This window comes from Neocloeon triangulifer, unplaced genomic scaffold (genome assembly GCF_031216515.1).
Source record: "Neocloeon triangulifer isolate White Clay Creek 2 clone unplaced genomic scaffold, ASM3121651v1 ptg000011l, whole genome shotgun sequence".
Classification (NCBI taxonomy): Eukaryota; Metazoa; Arthropoda; class Insecta; order Ephemeroptera; family Baetidae; genus Neocloeon; species Neocloeon triangulifer.
In genome coordinates, this window is record NW_026775553.1 from 108,310 (window position 1) to 122,190 (window position 13,881).

General features: G+C 38.2%; 1 protein-coding gene across 9 annotated transcripts in view; it reads left to right on the forward strand.

The window, feature by feature from the left end:
* Positions 1 to 2,439: 2,439 nt before the first annotated feature.
* Positions 2,440 to 13,881, forward strand: part of LOC132196126 (dynein beta chain, ciliary-like) — a 55,894-nt gene continuing 44,452 nt past the window's right edge. For 6 of the 9 annotated variants that reach the window (XM_059618555.1, XM_059618558.1, XM_059618563.1 and 3 more), the window contains exons 1-11: positions 2,446 to 2,572; positions 3,313 to 3,445; positions 4,040 to 4,325; positions 7,057 to 7,435; positions 8,237 to 8,415; positions 9,152 to 9,438; positions 11,102 to 11,316; positions 11,865 to 11,962; positions 12,506 to 12,626; positions 13,363 to 13,647; positions 13,708 to 13,818. In XM_059618555.1, the coding sequence (XP_059474538.1) occupies positions 7,073 to 7,435; positions 8,237 to 8,415; positions 9,152 to 9,438; positions 11,102 to 11,316; positions 11,865 to 11,962; positions 12,506 to 12,626; positions 13,363 to 13,647; positions 13,708 to 13,818 (1,659 nt within the window). In that variant the 5' untranslated portion in view covers positions 2,446 to 2,572; positions 3,313 to 3,445; positions 4,040 to 4,325; positions 7,057 to 7,072. Of the gene's footprint in view, positions 2,573 to 2,873; positions 3,076 to 3,160; positions 3,255 to 3,312; positions 3,446 to 4,039; positions 4,326 to 7,056; positions 7,436 to 8,236; positions 8,416 to 9,151; positions 9,439 to 11,101; positions 11,317 to 11,864; positions 11,963 to 12,505; positions 12,627 to 13,362; positions 13,648 to 13,707; positions 13,819 to 13,881 lie in introns of those variants that run through there. The other 3 variants (XM_059618556.1, XM_059618557.1, XM_059618564.1) reach the window with 3 other exon arrangements.

Sequence of the window (13,881 nt, forward strand, 5' to 3'; positions counted from 1 at the left end):
TCTTGAGGTTTATTTACTGAAGTTATACTACCTTTTTGCTTTTTAGGCAGGGAGCTTATAAATTTTTCTTGTCTGTTTTTCAATTTATCTTTATCAGTTAGATGAGGAGCAGCTACAATTTCACTAAACTTTTTAATTCTTGCTTTTTGCACTGCAGGTGGTAGGATGTTTGGCTTAAGTTCCAAATGGTCCGCCTCGAAATCTTGAGCCTTACTCTTACTACCTTCACCCCTAACAGTGCGCAAAGCTGGGAACATTTGTGAGGACTGAAGTTTATTAGGTCTTAGAAATTGAGTATTTTGCAGGGTGGATTTAAACTTGAGTAGGTGCTTATGTTGCATTACTGGACATTTTGTTGAATGGGGAACATGATCTCCTTGGCAGTTAGCACAAACAGGTGGAACAATCTTTTTGTCTACAGGACAGTCTCGAGTATTATGCTGTAGCGCACAACAACCACAGGTAGGTTTTGCCGATTTACACTGCTTAGCAATGTGATGAAATTGCTGACAGTTATAGCATACAAGAGGCTTTTCTTCAAAAAGTTCTACTCTTCTTCGAACACTGTAGATGGATACTGTGCTTGGGAGAGTTTTGCCAGCAAAACTAATAACAATTGATGTAGTAGGAACCAACTTATTTTCAGAGATTCCTTCTATTCTTCTGGTTAGTCGCTTGACTTTTACTACTTCAGGGGTACAATTTCTTTGAATTTCCTCCTTAATTTCATGTTCAGGGATAGTGTCATCTACACCTCTAATTATACCTTTTACAAACTCACTGCGCCTATATTTTTCTGCTTTGCAATCAATTTGTACTAATAATTCTGAGTTGTGCAGTAGCTTAATCGCATCTTCATCAGTCTCAAACAGAATCAGTATTTTGCTTCTACCTTTAGAGATTACTTTATGAAATTTGAGTTTGTGCTCATGTAATTTTTTAGCTACTGAGACATCCTGGAGACGCTGTAAGGTATTAGACTGGAGATAGATACCTGGAAGAATCTCTTTTTGAACTTTGTCAAAGGCTTCAATCATTTGAGAATTTTTTGCTGTCTGTGAAGTGGAGCTCCTTCTACGCTTATTAGTGTGCAGAGTAAACTGCTCATCATCATCAAATTGATCGCCTCCATTTTCTCCAAGATGTGGACTTAGCAGTAGCTCTGCCGTTTCATGGCGCTTTCGGTTTTTAATGTCACAATCCACTTTTATTTCACCTTCCTTCATTTTACATCCTGGTTTGGATTCTTTAGCTTCTTTTCCGGACATCGTCAGGGGCTAAGGAGCAAAAGAATTTGAGAAAAAAACGGGAATTAAGACCTTACCAAACAACAACAACAACCCTCGTCGTGGTTTTTGATTGGGTGTTTTCCAAGATTGTGTGTTGATTGTGATTTGCAACGCGATTGACACGAGCGCCGCCAGATGGAGAAAAAGCGGCGGGAACCAAAGTAAAAGAAAATTCTAATTAACATATTAATTATAATAAAGCATTGTCACGAATTATTTTTTTATCAACAATTAAGAAAATAAATTAGCAATTTTTTGATATTTTATAATTTAAAATCGAGTCACGGGTTTAGAAGAATCATAAGGGTTTGCTAATCCTGCTGCCATATAAAAATTAATTATTTTAGAGGAAATTATTAAATTACAAAGTTGTTGGCAAAGAGCTATTCTTTCATAATGTTCATTATGACATTTTTGTATCTTGGTTTTTTCTCTACAAAAAAACGCTTTAAAATTTAAATCTGAAAATTTCTCCTTCAAAAAAATTTTTTGGAATTTTTTTGAGATAGCCATTCGATTCTTCGTTTAATTTTTACTGTAAGAATCAATTTTTATTAAAAAATATTTAGCCGCATTCATGAGAGATAGGATTTTTCAAAATGTACTGATGCGCCAAATCAAGCCACTGACTTGATACATTACTTAAGAGTGTAATTCTCAAACGGCTGTGAACTTTTTATCGCAAATTGATTTTTAGGGTCAAAATTAAACGAAGAATCGATTGGCTATCTCAAAAAAATTCCAAAAAATTTTTTTGAAGGAGAAATTTTCAGATTTAAATTTTAAAGCGTTTTTTTGTAGAGAAAAAACCAAGATACAAAAATGTCATAATGAACATTATGAAAGAATAGCTCTTTGCCAACAACTTTGTAATTTAATAATTTCCTCTAAAATAATTAATTTTTATATGGCAGCAGGATTAGCAAACCCTTATGATTCTTCTAAACCCGTGACTCGATTTTAAATTATAAAATATCAAAAAATTGCTAATTTATTTTCTTAATTGTTGATAAAAAAATAATTCGTGACAATGCTTTATTATAATTAATATGTTAATTAGAATTTTCTTTTACTTTGGTTCCCGCCGCTTTTTCTCCATCTGGCGGCGCTCGTGTCAATCGCGTTGCAAATCACAATCCACAATCAACACGCCAAGGCCAAAATGGCCAAGATGGACCCGCCGCCCGAGTCGCCTCGCTTATGTCGAAGATTTTCCTTCCACGGAGGACTTTTCAGGCCCGGGGATGACCTAGCTACTTGAGAAATTTAATATCCTAGCTCAGGTATGGTTAAATTGGTTGGGTTTAAGTCTTATTTCGCCCCCACGACCTAATATTTGCTCACACCCGGCTCGCCGGCGCCAGTTTCCTCACATTTCGGGGCAATATTTTCCTTCTTCAAACTTGCTAACCTTGTAGGCCGCGTAAAAAATGTATTTTAAACAATCCAACTTGATAATAACAAGCATTTGGCCGCGAGACATGCTTTATTTTGCCTGAAAACCTTATTTAAAAATTTTCAATCGCAACCCGCTCGCGAAGGGGGGTGTGTAAATGGGCAGCGCTGCCCGCCCAACAATCGATTATCGAAAAAGTAGCGTCTCGCGATAAAACTTTCGGAGCGTCTTTCGGCATGAAGCTGACGTCGGATCGGGCCGAAATTAGCACCAATCGACTCCAAATTGCATTGCCCATCCGATGGTGCATTAATATTAGCGTCTTTAAATAACTGCAACTCATCTGTTGGAAATTCTGCCTGATTTGCTTCGAGACATTTTGAGAATTATGTATTACTTTTTTCGTTACCCTTCTAACTATAAAAATCACATTGTTGGATTTCAATTATTGAAAAATAATTTGTTTAAAAACAAGGGAAATTGATGTGGACAATTAAATGGCGTCTGCCGCGAGCAACAAAATTTTGATCATAAAACTTCCCAGATCAAAAGACACCATCCGCAGCTCAGTGAGACTCGACTGACTAGTTTTGTCTTCGTTCACTTTCACTAATCATTTTGTCACAGGTGTGAACATGCGCAGCGGGCGGGCAAATGACGCACACAATACATCATTCTGTGAGGGTCCCAGCTGGTCCCATCCAAATTGTTCCCGGCCAGTGGCGCCGTTATCCTGTTCGCAAAGGGTCTCTGCATGATGGTAATTCAAAAATCTCATTCATTAAATTCGACAGTTAAATTTCCTGTGCATAAATTTTTCTAACCCAGACTGTATAGAAATGTTTAAAAAAGCTCAATAATGATTACCGAATCCAATTTTAAAATTTTTTAAGGCGGACAATGTGGCAAGATAAGAGACAAGTATTATTTGAGATGTGTTCATATTAAAACTATATTATAAGGATTTCATTGAATTATTAAATAACTTGCACAATGCCGACTCAATTCCGAGGGCCCATCTTCCTGCAACGACAGCTGAGACTAAAAATTGCTGCAAGCTGCCTGATTATTCAATCAACCGTTTTATATTTTTACAAATTTTGCTCTATATTTCATTTAGTAGCAAAAATCTAGAATTTTATAATAGTTTCATTCACGCTTTACGCCCTAGGTTTCATTTTATTTTCATTTTATTCGTGCAATATTTTTTTTATAGATGGTAATTTTAATTTTTTACCTAAATAGGTGAGATAATCATTGGTGCTAAAATTGTTATTTTTCTAGAGAATAGTGAAGTATAATGAAAGAAAGTTGGTTTGTGTTGTTATCTTGATTTGACATTTGTTGTTTGCAGTTTAATCGATTGATGTGCCGAAGAGAAGTGAACTGCCTCTTTGGAGCGAGTGAAAAAGTGTCTGGTCACGAATGCTGGTGGGGGTGCGAATTCTGGCACACGTGCGACGGGTCGTTTGAATTGAGGGGCCCGACCAAGGGGGCAGAGGTCGCTAACAGACCCTCAAGCAACTCCATGGCAACTGCCCGCCGCTCACACTCTCGCCTTACCAAATGTTTCAATTGCACTCTCATTCTTGAGATCGATTCAACGCTGACTTCGGCCGCTCGCAAAATCCACCCAAAAGGTTTGTGAAATTAATTTTCCCTCTTTAAAATTGAGACACACTTTAATTCAAATTTGAAGATAATCAATATAATCAGCACAGGGATTAAGTTAGATTTTAATGACAAAATCTGGGAACCACTAATCACCTTGAATATCATTTTCCCTTAAAGTTTTGAAAATTATTTTTTGTACCCCCTAAACAATGTGCGCTCATTATCAACAATGTATAAGTTTTAATTATTGTTGTTTGAGCTCTGATTGGGTGCAAGTAAAGTTGCACCGATTCAAAACGCTCGGCGACTATCAAAATTTTCTGATGAGTCGACCTTGCCCCTGAAATGGGGCTGCCAAGAATTTTTCCTTTTTTTGGTGAATTTAAAAGAATTGCAAAATAATTATTATAAAGAAATTATAATTGATCTACAAAACTATATGCTGCACAGTGAACAGATAATTAAAGTTCTTGCATATTACGCGTCGCTATACTTGTCGTTGAGAGCTTATTGTGCGTGAAACTTAAAAGCTATGAAAGCACTATGAAGTATTGTTTAAAAATTTAAACGTCTGCATTTCACAAAGTTTTATAACTATTCAAATAATAAGATCCTGGAAAAGTTAAGAAGAGCCATGCGTACGTAAAAAGTAAATTAAAGAAGGCTTGCAACAAATTTCTGTACCTGAATAATGTAATTATTTGAGCAATTAAACTGAGAAGCAAATTGAATTTTTGTAAAAGAAAACAAAATTTAGGAGCATTGTGGGGATTTTTAAAGGGTAAACTGGATTCAAATTGCAAGGCGGACTAATTAAGCCTGAGCCAGTTGAGGCTTTTGTTGATTTTTGTAGATGAAAAATTTTGGGGAGATTTCTTGATGTCTTGAGAGAAAATGGCAAATATGATTTTAGAACAAACGAATTAGGCAAAAATTCAAAAGCAATTAAGGATAGACGAAACCGCAAAAACGATCTGCGAATGTTTCGCGATCTCGAGCAAACCATTTTTTTTGAAAAGATGATCACAATCGTAAAAGGAAGTCGATCGCTTGAGATTTTTTTTGCGACCACAGAAAGCAGCTCTTAATGCGCTTAATCTGGGAGAATTAAATGGTAAATCTGGAGGATAAACTGTCAATATGACTGATCATTTGATGAGAGAAATATTCTTTAAAAAAAGGAGTTTCTTAGGAATAAGTATATTTTTATGGTTCAAAAAAACCAATTAGTAAAAAAAATCTTTCAAATTGTGTTTTTTGGTCAAAAATTTGATCGCAATAGATCACAACATTTTGAAATCACGTCCCATCCTTGTCCAAAAGTAGTTGATACAGAAAATTTTGGGTACGCATCGTGTATTTCTGTTGCGATGCTTCTGTTATACTTTGCCATAAACTTGCGATACTTTTTAAATATACTGTATGCGTGTTCAACATGAGTTTTATGAGGGGGATTGTTATGCCTGTTTGTAAAAACTATTGTTTTTGTAAAGAGGGAAGGGAAAGGCATCTGGATGCATATAACATATGCTTTATAAGCGCGGCCGGCGAGGGTCGAGCTGTGAGGTGTCAAAAGTATGACCGATAAATTGGCAATTTAGGCCGCGAGACATGATTTATAGCAATTGAGTGTATTGTAGAAGTATAGCAACTGGACATGATGCGTACCTAACGGATTTCTGTGTATTCATTGGATTGTTCTTAACATGACAACAAATTGAACGCAGTTTCTATTTTTGTCATTCTAAAACTATAAATGTATCATTCCTTCAATAAGTTGAAATTGAAAGTAATTATTAATTCAAGGAGATGATTTTTTTTCCAGAGAATAAGTTTATTAAAATCGCTGGTTTCTGTCAATTCTTTTCAATTTTTGGTATTTTCCTCACTTGTCATGCTTCAAAAACGTTCAAAATGCAGTAAAACAAATTTTTAATATTAAAAGAGTTATCTTACGCATGAATAAATATGATCAAAGCCGATGAGATTTTTGCAGAGCATTGCTCAGGGCGATCCTCTGGCCCAGGATAAAATAGGATATCGATGAATTTCATATAGGGACGACGCATGAAAACTGCAAATCGAAATGACACGATTCAATAATTTTTTCTATGATTACCACTTGCCCATAGGCCACCCCCATGAGGTTAAAAAAATTCCCAAAAATTTTTTAAAAATTATTTTCGAAAAACTCTAATACATTCAAGTTTTTAATTTTTCTGTTGGTGACATGAACTTCAAAATAACTTTCCTAGACTAATTTTGCGACGCCCGACTACATTTTTTCCTATACCACCAAAAAAATCGAAGGGGGATGTTCATTTTGAAAATTTAGCTGAAAGTGACCTTGACGAACGTGTTCCTACACGTGTGGTCACTATTGAAGAGTTGTCGGGCGTCGCTAAATTAGTCAATTAAAGAAAGTTTGAAGTTAATATCACTAACAGAAAAACTAAAAACTCGATTTTTGAGTTTTTCGAAAATAATTTTTAAAAATCGAAAAAAAAATTGGGAATTTATTTATCCTCATGAGGGTGACCTATGGGCAAGTGGTTATCATAGAAAAATTATCGACCCATGTCATTTTTCGATCTGCAGTTTTCATGCGTCCTTATATGAAATGCATCTTTAGCAAAATTAGGTTCATGTCTTGCAGGGACGCTTCGACTTTTCAACAGCTATATTTTTCACACATTTTGCCTAAAAATTACCAATGTTTTCCTAGAATTTTTAAAATGTGCCGCTTTTGGATTTCAGTGAAGGGAGCCAGGGGATGGAGGGGTCGGAAAAGAAGGTTTTGGAGGACGCGCGGCTGGAGGTGGTGGGGAGGTTCGCGGTGCGCTCGCTGCGCCTCAAGGCGGAGAAGTGGGCCAAGCTGACGGGCAACGAGGACAACTTCCGGCTCATGACCGCCGGCTTCCTCGACGACCCTGAGCAAAGGGTGATGGTGGTGTGCCTGAACCAGCTGATGCAGCTGGTCGTGCACCTCGGCTTCCCCGTCCACCTCAAGAGCAAGGCCGTCTTCTTCGTGCGCCGCCTCCGCCAGAGGGCCACCCTGCAAAACCTCGCGCACACCCTTGCAGCCGGTGACCTTGCCACCCGACCCGCCCACCAACTTGACGTCCTCGTTGACACGGTAATTCATAGTATTCGAACCAACAAAAATAGCTTTTGGAACACTTATTGATGACCAGGAAATCGTTCCATGATCATTTTTGAGACTTAAGCTTTTTGCAAACCTTTATTTAAAAGGCGGGAAAATTGTTTGCCTGCATTTCTAGTAAATGATCGATCTTCACTGGATAAAACCTCCAAGAAATGTGGGTGAAGTATTAAATTTTTAACTTTTGGTGGGAGGTTGAATGAAATAAGGTGTTTTACCGCTTTATGAACAACCTTCCATGGCCCAAGTTCCCTGCTGCTCTCTCGTCTCAAATGGTTTGAGTTTTACATATTTTATATTAGAGGCGTATTTGATACGTCCTTTTTAGTGCAAAAGAATTCTAAAATTTTCAGAAATAAGGAAAAAAAGCTGTGTCTTTTTGGAATTTGAGCAAAGCAAACTGGCTAATGAATCAAGATTTCGGCCCCTAGGGACTAGTGAATGTAAACCGCGTTGCGCAAGTTGCATAACTCCAACCCTTCCACGGCCTGCATCAAACTGCATCAAACAACAAATTGAATAATTCTGGATTTTAGTTGTTTTTTGCCATATCTGGTTTAACAAAAACCTTTGACTACAGAAACAAATCTAGTTTCTGTTTGCCTTCATAATTTTTTTTCTTCAATTGAAAATCGCTAGTCACCAAGGAGAATGTTTCAAAATTTTTGATAAAATTTGTGAATTTTCGAAATTGCCTATTATGAATTTCACTGTTTAGCCGGCAACAATGGTTGAATTTGTGCGAGTTTTGATTTGCTTATTAATGATGCGCAGGTGTTGGTGAGTTTGCTGGCGTCGCCGTGGAACCAGCAGGGGTGGCCCGGGGGCGTGGCCGCGGATGTGACCGCGAGCGCGTACGCGTTGCGCGACTGCGTACAGCAGACGCTGAGCGAGGCGCGCGGCGAGACGCTGCTGCCGATGCCGCACGTCCTCGACGCCCCTGACCTCCAAGCGTAAGTTCAAAATTTTCACCGTGCTCAATTCAGGAATATTTCTGTGAATTAAAAAAAATTGATCACCCATCTAATTGATCAAAAAAGTTTAATTTCAAAATGTTATGTTTCCAAATTATTTCAAATTAGAACAGATAAATTTGTTTCAAAACCAATTAACTCTGAGAAATGCGCATTGTCGTTGCCCTTTCAAATGCTAATGTTACTTCAAATTGATCATTCCAAGTATTGGGTTTGTAGTATGAGCATTCGAGTTTGAAGGGGAGTTAAAACGGTGGACGGAGAGTCGAATGGCATAGTAAAAATATTGAATCAAGTATTTAGTTCCCTCTCTTCCGAATCAAGATGCGCAATTTTTTACTGCAAATTCGGTTGACCTGTGCTGCGTTTCGAAATGAATATTTAGAAGAAAAATTAAAAGTCCAACAGTTTATTGAAACTAAAATCCTAAAAAAAGGGTCTGGAATCTCTCCAGACATTCCAAACTTAATTGAATTGTTGTGGATTCTATAAAATGAGATCATTATAAATAATTGGTTTTCAAACTAATAAATAAAGTCATTAACTTAAATACTCCAACGGCAGCCGCCTTTTGTTTTTGCAAAATTCAAACCTGCCGTCATATATTTGCCCAACAATTAAATGTTATTCTGCGCAACGCATTTCACGGGTCTATCAAATAATGGAAATTTACATCGAGTTATTTTGACAGATTTTGTAAAATTGAATTTTTCAGGAAGGGGGCGGGCGACAACGTGAAGGGAGCCGTGGAGGCGACGGTGGCCAAGTGGGTGGTGCAGGTGGGGGCGGTGCTGCAGCAGGAGTCGTCGACGCCCAAGGGAGCGGCGCCGCACCCTGGACCTGCGGCCGAAATCGCGTTTTGGCGCGCGCGGCAGCACAACCTGGAGGTGATCGTGGCGCAGCTGCAGGACGAACGGGTGCACCGCATGGCCCTGTTCCTGGCCGCGGCCCACAGCCCCTACCACGCCGCCTTCACCGCCACCTTCAAGAACCTCATCACAGGTAAGCCAATTTCAGAACATCGTAAAGATTAATTTCAAATTTGCACACATAAATCACGTCCTCTGCTTAATAATCCTCCGGCGGTGCAAATATGCGAGATGAAATGAAGTAACTTTGAGTAAAAAGAACTCATAAAACGGGGCTTACAGACACCTTGCTTTACCTGAAAATCTTGTGCGTAAAGGCTTGAGGAATCTACACCCTTTTTTTTAATTAAGAAGGAAATAATGCTTCGTAAAGCTAGATTACCTGCACATCATTTTGAGATTTCAATAAACGTTCTAGTTCTTCTTGTTATTTTTCATCTCTTAGTTAAAATTTTTACCAAAAATAAAGGAGCAGATGTCTGTCAATCCAAGTGAACTTTGGCAGGGTCAACCGATCATTACCAAATTTTACAGGGTGATAGACCATGTTAAGAGGTTTCCAAACATATATAGGTTTACCCCAATATCTCAAAATTTCCGGGTTTTACGGGCCATTCAAATTTGGATTTTGAAAATTTTTAAACGTCTGTATCTCGGCTTCCCGTGGTTGTAGAACAAAAAACTTGGGTGATTTGGAATCCTCTTGTTGCCCTCTACAACTTTGCTTTGAAGTGCAAAATAGTAGGTCACCGGTCAAGGTCACTTCTGGTGACCTCGTGACCTTTGACCTCAAATATGAGGGTGAGCCGTCACTTTTTTCAAAATTCTGAGATAGCCATTTTGTAGATCGCATAATTTTACGTAATATAAGAGAATAAAAAAAACGGGACCCCTCATAGTTTTTTTAAATAAAAAATAAAACCAATAAAAAACATGGTTTTCCGAGCTCTGAACGTGGAAAAATAACTTTGAAGCTCTGTAACTTTTTATGTGTTAGAGATAGGTAAATTGTTCCAATGACAAAAAGTGTTTATTTTTGCACGGGCTATCTAACCATGTAACACACATACTGATCAGGTCACAAAAGGTCATTGACCCTGGTGACCTGTGACCTTGAAATTATTTTTTATGGAAGTATGATACATCGTTGGAAAGAGGACATTAAGAGGGTCATTTTGGTACCCGGAATTTTGTAGTAGCTCAAAGAGTAACGAAGTTATTAACGTTTAAATGTTATCCATAATTAATATTTTTAGTTTTTAATTTTAAAAACTGCAAAAACTCCGTTCCTATTTGAGCTACTACAAAATTCCGGGTACCAAAATGACCCTCTTAATGTCCTCTTTCCAACGATGTATCATACTTCCATAAAAAATAATTTCAAGGTCACAGGTCACCAGGGTCAATGACCTTTTGTGACCTGATCAGTATGTGTGTTAGAAGAAGTGACCTTGACCGGTGACCTACTATTTTGCACTTCAAAGCAAAGTTGTAGAGGGCAACAAGAGGATTCCAAATCACCCAAGTTTTTTGTTCTACAACCACGGGAAGCCGAGATACAGACGTTTAAAAATTTTCAAAATCCAAATTTGAATGGCCCGTAAAACCCGGAAATTTTGAGATATTGGGGTAAACCTATATATGTTTGGAAACCTCTTAACATGGTCTATCACCCTGTAAAATTTGGTAATGATCGGTTGACCCTGCCAAAGTTCACTTGGATTGACAGACATCTGCTCAAAGAATTTAAGCAGAGAATGCATTTTTAAAGCAAAACTATTATTCTTTTGATTAAGGTCTGAGCGAGGCGACGGCAATAGCAACGAACCTGGGCGCCCTTGAGAGGTTCGTGGAGGCGTTTTGCAACGCGGAGCTGCCGGAGGCGGCGGCGGGGCCCCTCAAGTGCCTCGTCCGCCTCCTCTGCCTCGTGTGGGCGCACTGCCCCCACGTCCGCAAACTACCGCGCCTCCTCACCCTCCTCCGGCAACTCGCCAACCTGCTCGTCCAACAGGTAAATTATTTCACTCCACCCGTGTATTTACTCTAAAGCCTCTTCTTTGAAACTAATTTCAAAGTGACTTGAAAAACGTTCCTCATCTGTTGAAGAGTCCAATTTTCTTTGGAAAACAATTTTTAATAACATTTAGAGGCACAAAGTCGATTTTCTCATTTGAATGAAAAAAAAATGACTTAATTTGCATAATTGTAGTGAACAGTGAAACAAACGTTATTATTGGGGAAATCTTTAATTTTAGTTTGAAATATCATATTTGGGAATTTTCCTAATAGCAATTTAAACTTTGGGAAATATATTTCTTAAAGCACCGTAACTTCAGATATTTGTATTGAAATTAACAAGATGATAAAGTTTTCATGATGGTTTACGCTTTTTGCTCCCTTTGAAGGGCTCAAAACTAATTTTGGCGTTGCGAGTTCAAAATGTATTTTATTTCGTGCTAGAGAGTCTGCTGCGTAATTTACTTTTGTGATCCTCAGAATATCTCTCAAGAAGTGCTCTTTAAAAAGTAATCTGCAATCGGCTGATTTTGTTTCCCTCAGGCAAAAGCGTACATTGACGCGAACGCCCTGTTCCAAGACGAGGTGGAGGATGTTTACATCCGCATCAATAACGTCCTTGCCATTCTCGATGATTACAAGTAAGTTTCACAGTCTGCGGCTGCTTGTAAATTTCAAAGTTAGATTGACTTCTATAGCAGATTATTAAGCTTCAAAATCTCGGCCGATCGAGATGAGAGATTTGATTTAAAATTGAAATGATCATCAGCAGGAACCGTTATTTTGCTCCCAAAACATTCTCTTTGCGAATCTTGTAATTTTTAATCGAATGAACCAATTTTATAATTGGTTAATTGGCCAAAAACGATTATCCCAGGAAAATATAGATCATTTAAGATTATTTATTTTTTTCTTAGAAATCCGTTTAATAAAAAAATTATCGAAATTAAAAAAAAAAAAACAATTCAAATAACCATCTAAAAATCTTGAATGGGTCATTCTGATCATTTTGAGCTTCCCTTTTTTGTCAAATTTTATTTCACGCCTCACAATTAAGAAAATTATTGTTTTTCAATTATTTTGAGGTAAAAATTTGCATAGATAATCAATTATTTTAAATTCAAAATTAATAATCTATCCTATACCGTGCCGAAATGAATAATTTCATTGCTTGTGCCAAACAGAAAGCTGATCGAGGCGCACAAACCCGAGCTGCAGAAGCACTTCCAACCTGAGTGGGAGTTGTCGCCGTCGATGGTCTTCGCAAGGGTCGACGCCTTCAAGAAGCGGCTGCTGCTGCTCAAGGTCTCTTTAAATTTTAATCCATGCTAAAGTGCATACATTTCACGATAATGTTTTCTAACAGAAGGCGCATATTAATTGCGACAAAAAGAATTCAGACATTAATTTTTTTATTTACTAATTTCTATAATTAGGTGAAAAATCTCGGAAGCAAGCATTCAAAACCTGAATTCGCGCACTGATTTAAATTGAATTTGCACAAATGCTCAACTTTATTATAATTCATTATAAATCGTTGGAAGTTTTTTACTTAAATCAACCCCTCAAAAATTATTCAATAACATAATGTAACACGAGAAACAACAATGCTAGAGAAATATAGGATGTTAAAATTTATATTTTTGTCAAGGTTCTTAAATTTAAACGCTTTGCAGTTATATTATCGTTGTCTTGCAAATAGTTTTATGAAAAACTGTAAGAAAAAGTTAGATTGTAATTTTACTGCAATAAGTTTTGATATTTATGCAAATACTTATACCTTATTTTGCAAAGAGTAGAGTAAATTTTGAAATATGGTAAGGCACAGGAAATATTAAATTAAATTTCTAATTCACTTGAATAATGACAATGACCCAACGAAGTTCAAATCTGAATGATTAGTTTTGTAAATACTGCATGAAGTGGATTTTACAACTCAATGACCATTTTCCTTGAATATATTTCAAGTTCCCCTGTCAATTAAAAAAAAAACGGATTTCAAAGGTTGGAGGATTTTAACGAGTTTTGTGTGCATCGAAAGGAGGTTTTCTGGACGGCGATCGAGTTCCGGCGGCTGGAGCGGGTGGAGCTGGAGGGCAGCAACGGCCGCCAGCTGACCCTGAAGGTGGCGCACGTGCTGCGCAGCTTTGAGGGGCTGCTGCGGGGGCTGAGACACGCCCCCCTGGACCCCCTCGAGCCCGACGAGCCGGCGTTCGACGCTCACGTGCTCGTCTTCCGCAAAAGGGTTGATGACCTCGAGCGCCGCCTCGCCGTCCTCTTCTGCCACGCCCTCGACGAGTGCCACGACGCCCACGCCATCTACAAGGTCAGTCCGTCCTTTCACCCCTCCTCCACGACCCTTGACCTCTGACCCTTGCTCTTTCAGTTCATCGATGTAGGCGCCTCGCTGCTGGAGCGACCCCTTGTCACGGCAGAGGTCGCGCTCAAGCTCGAGCGACTTCTCGACTCGCTCGACGCAGAACTCGCCGCTGTCGAGGTCAGTCCGTTTCTTTTTCTTTGCGAAGTAAATCTTAAAATTTTAACGCACTTATTGGAAGGT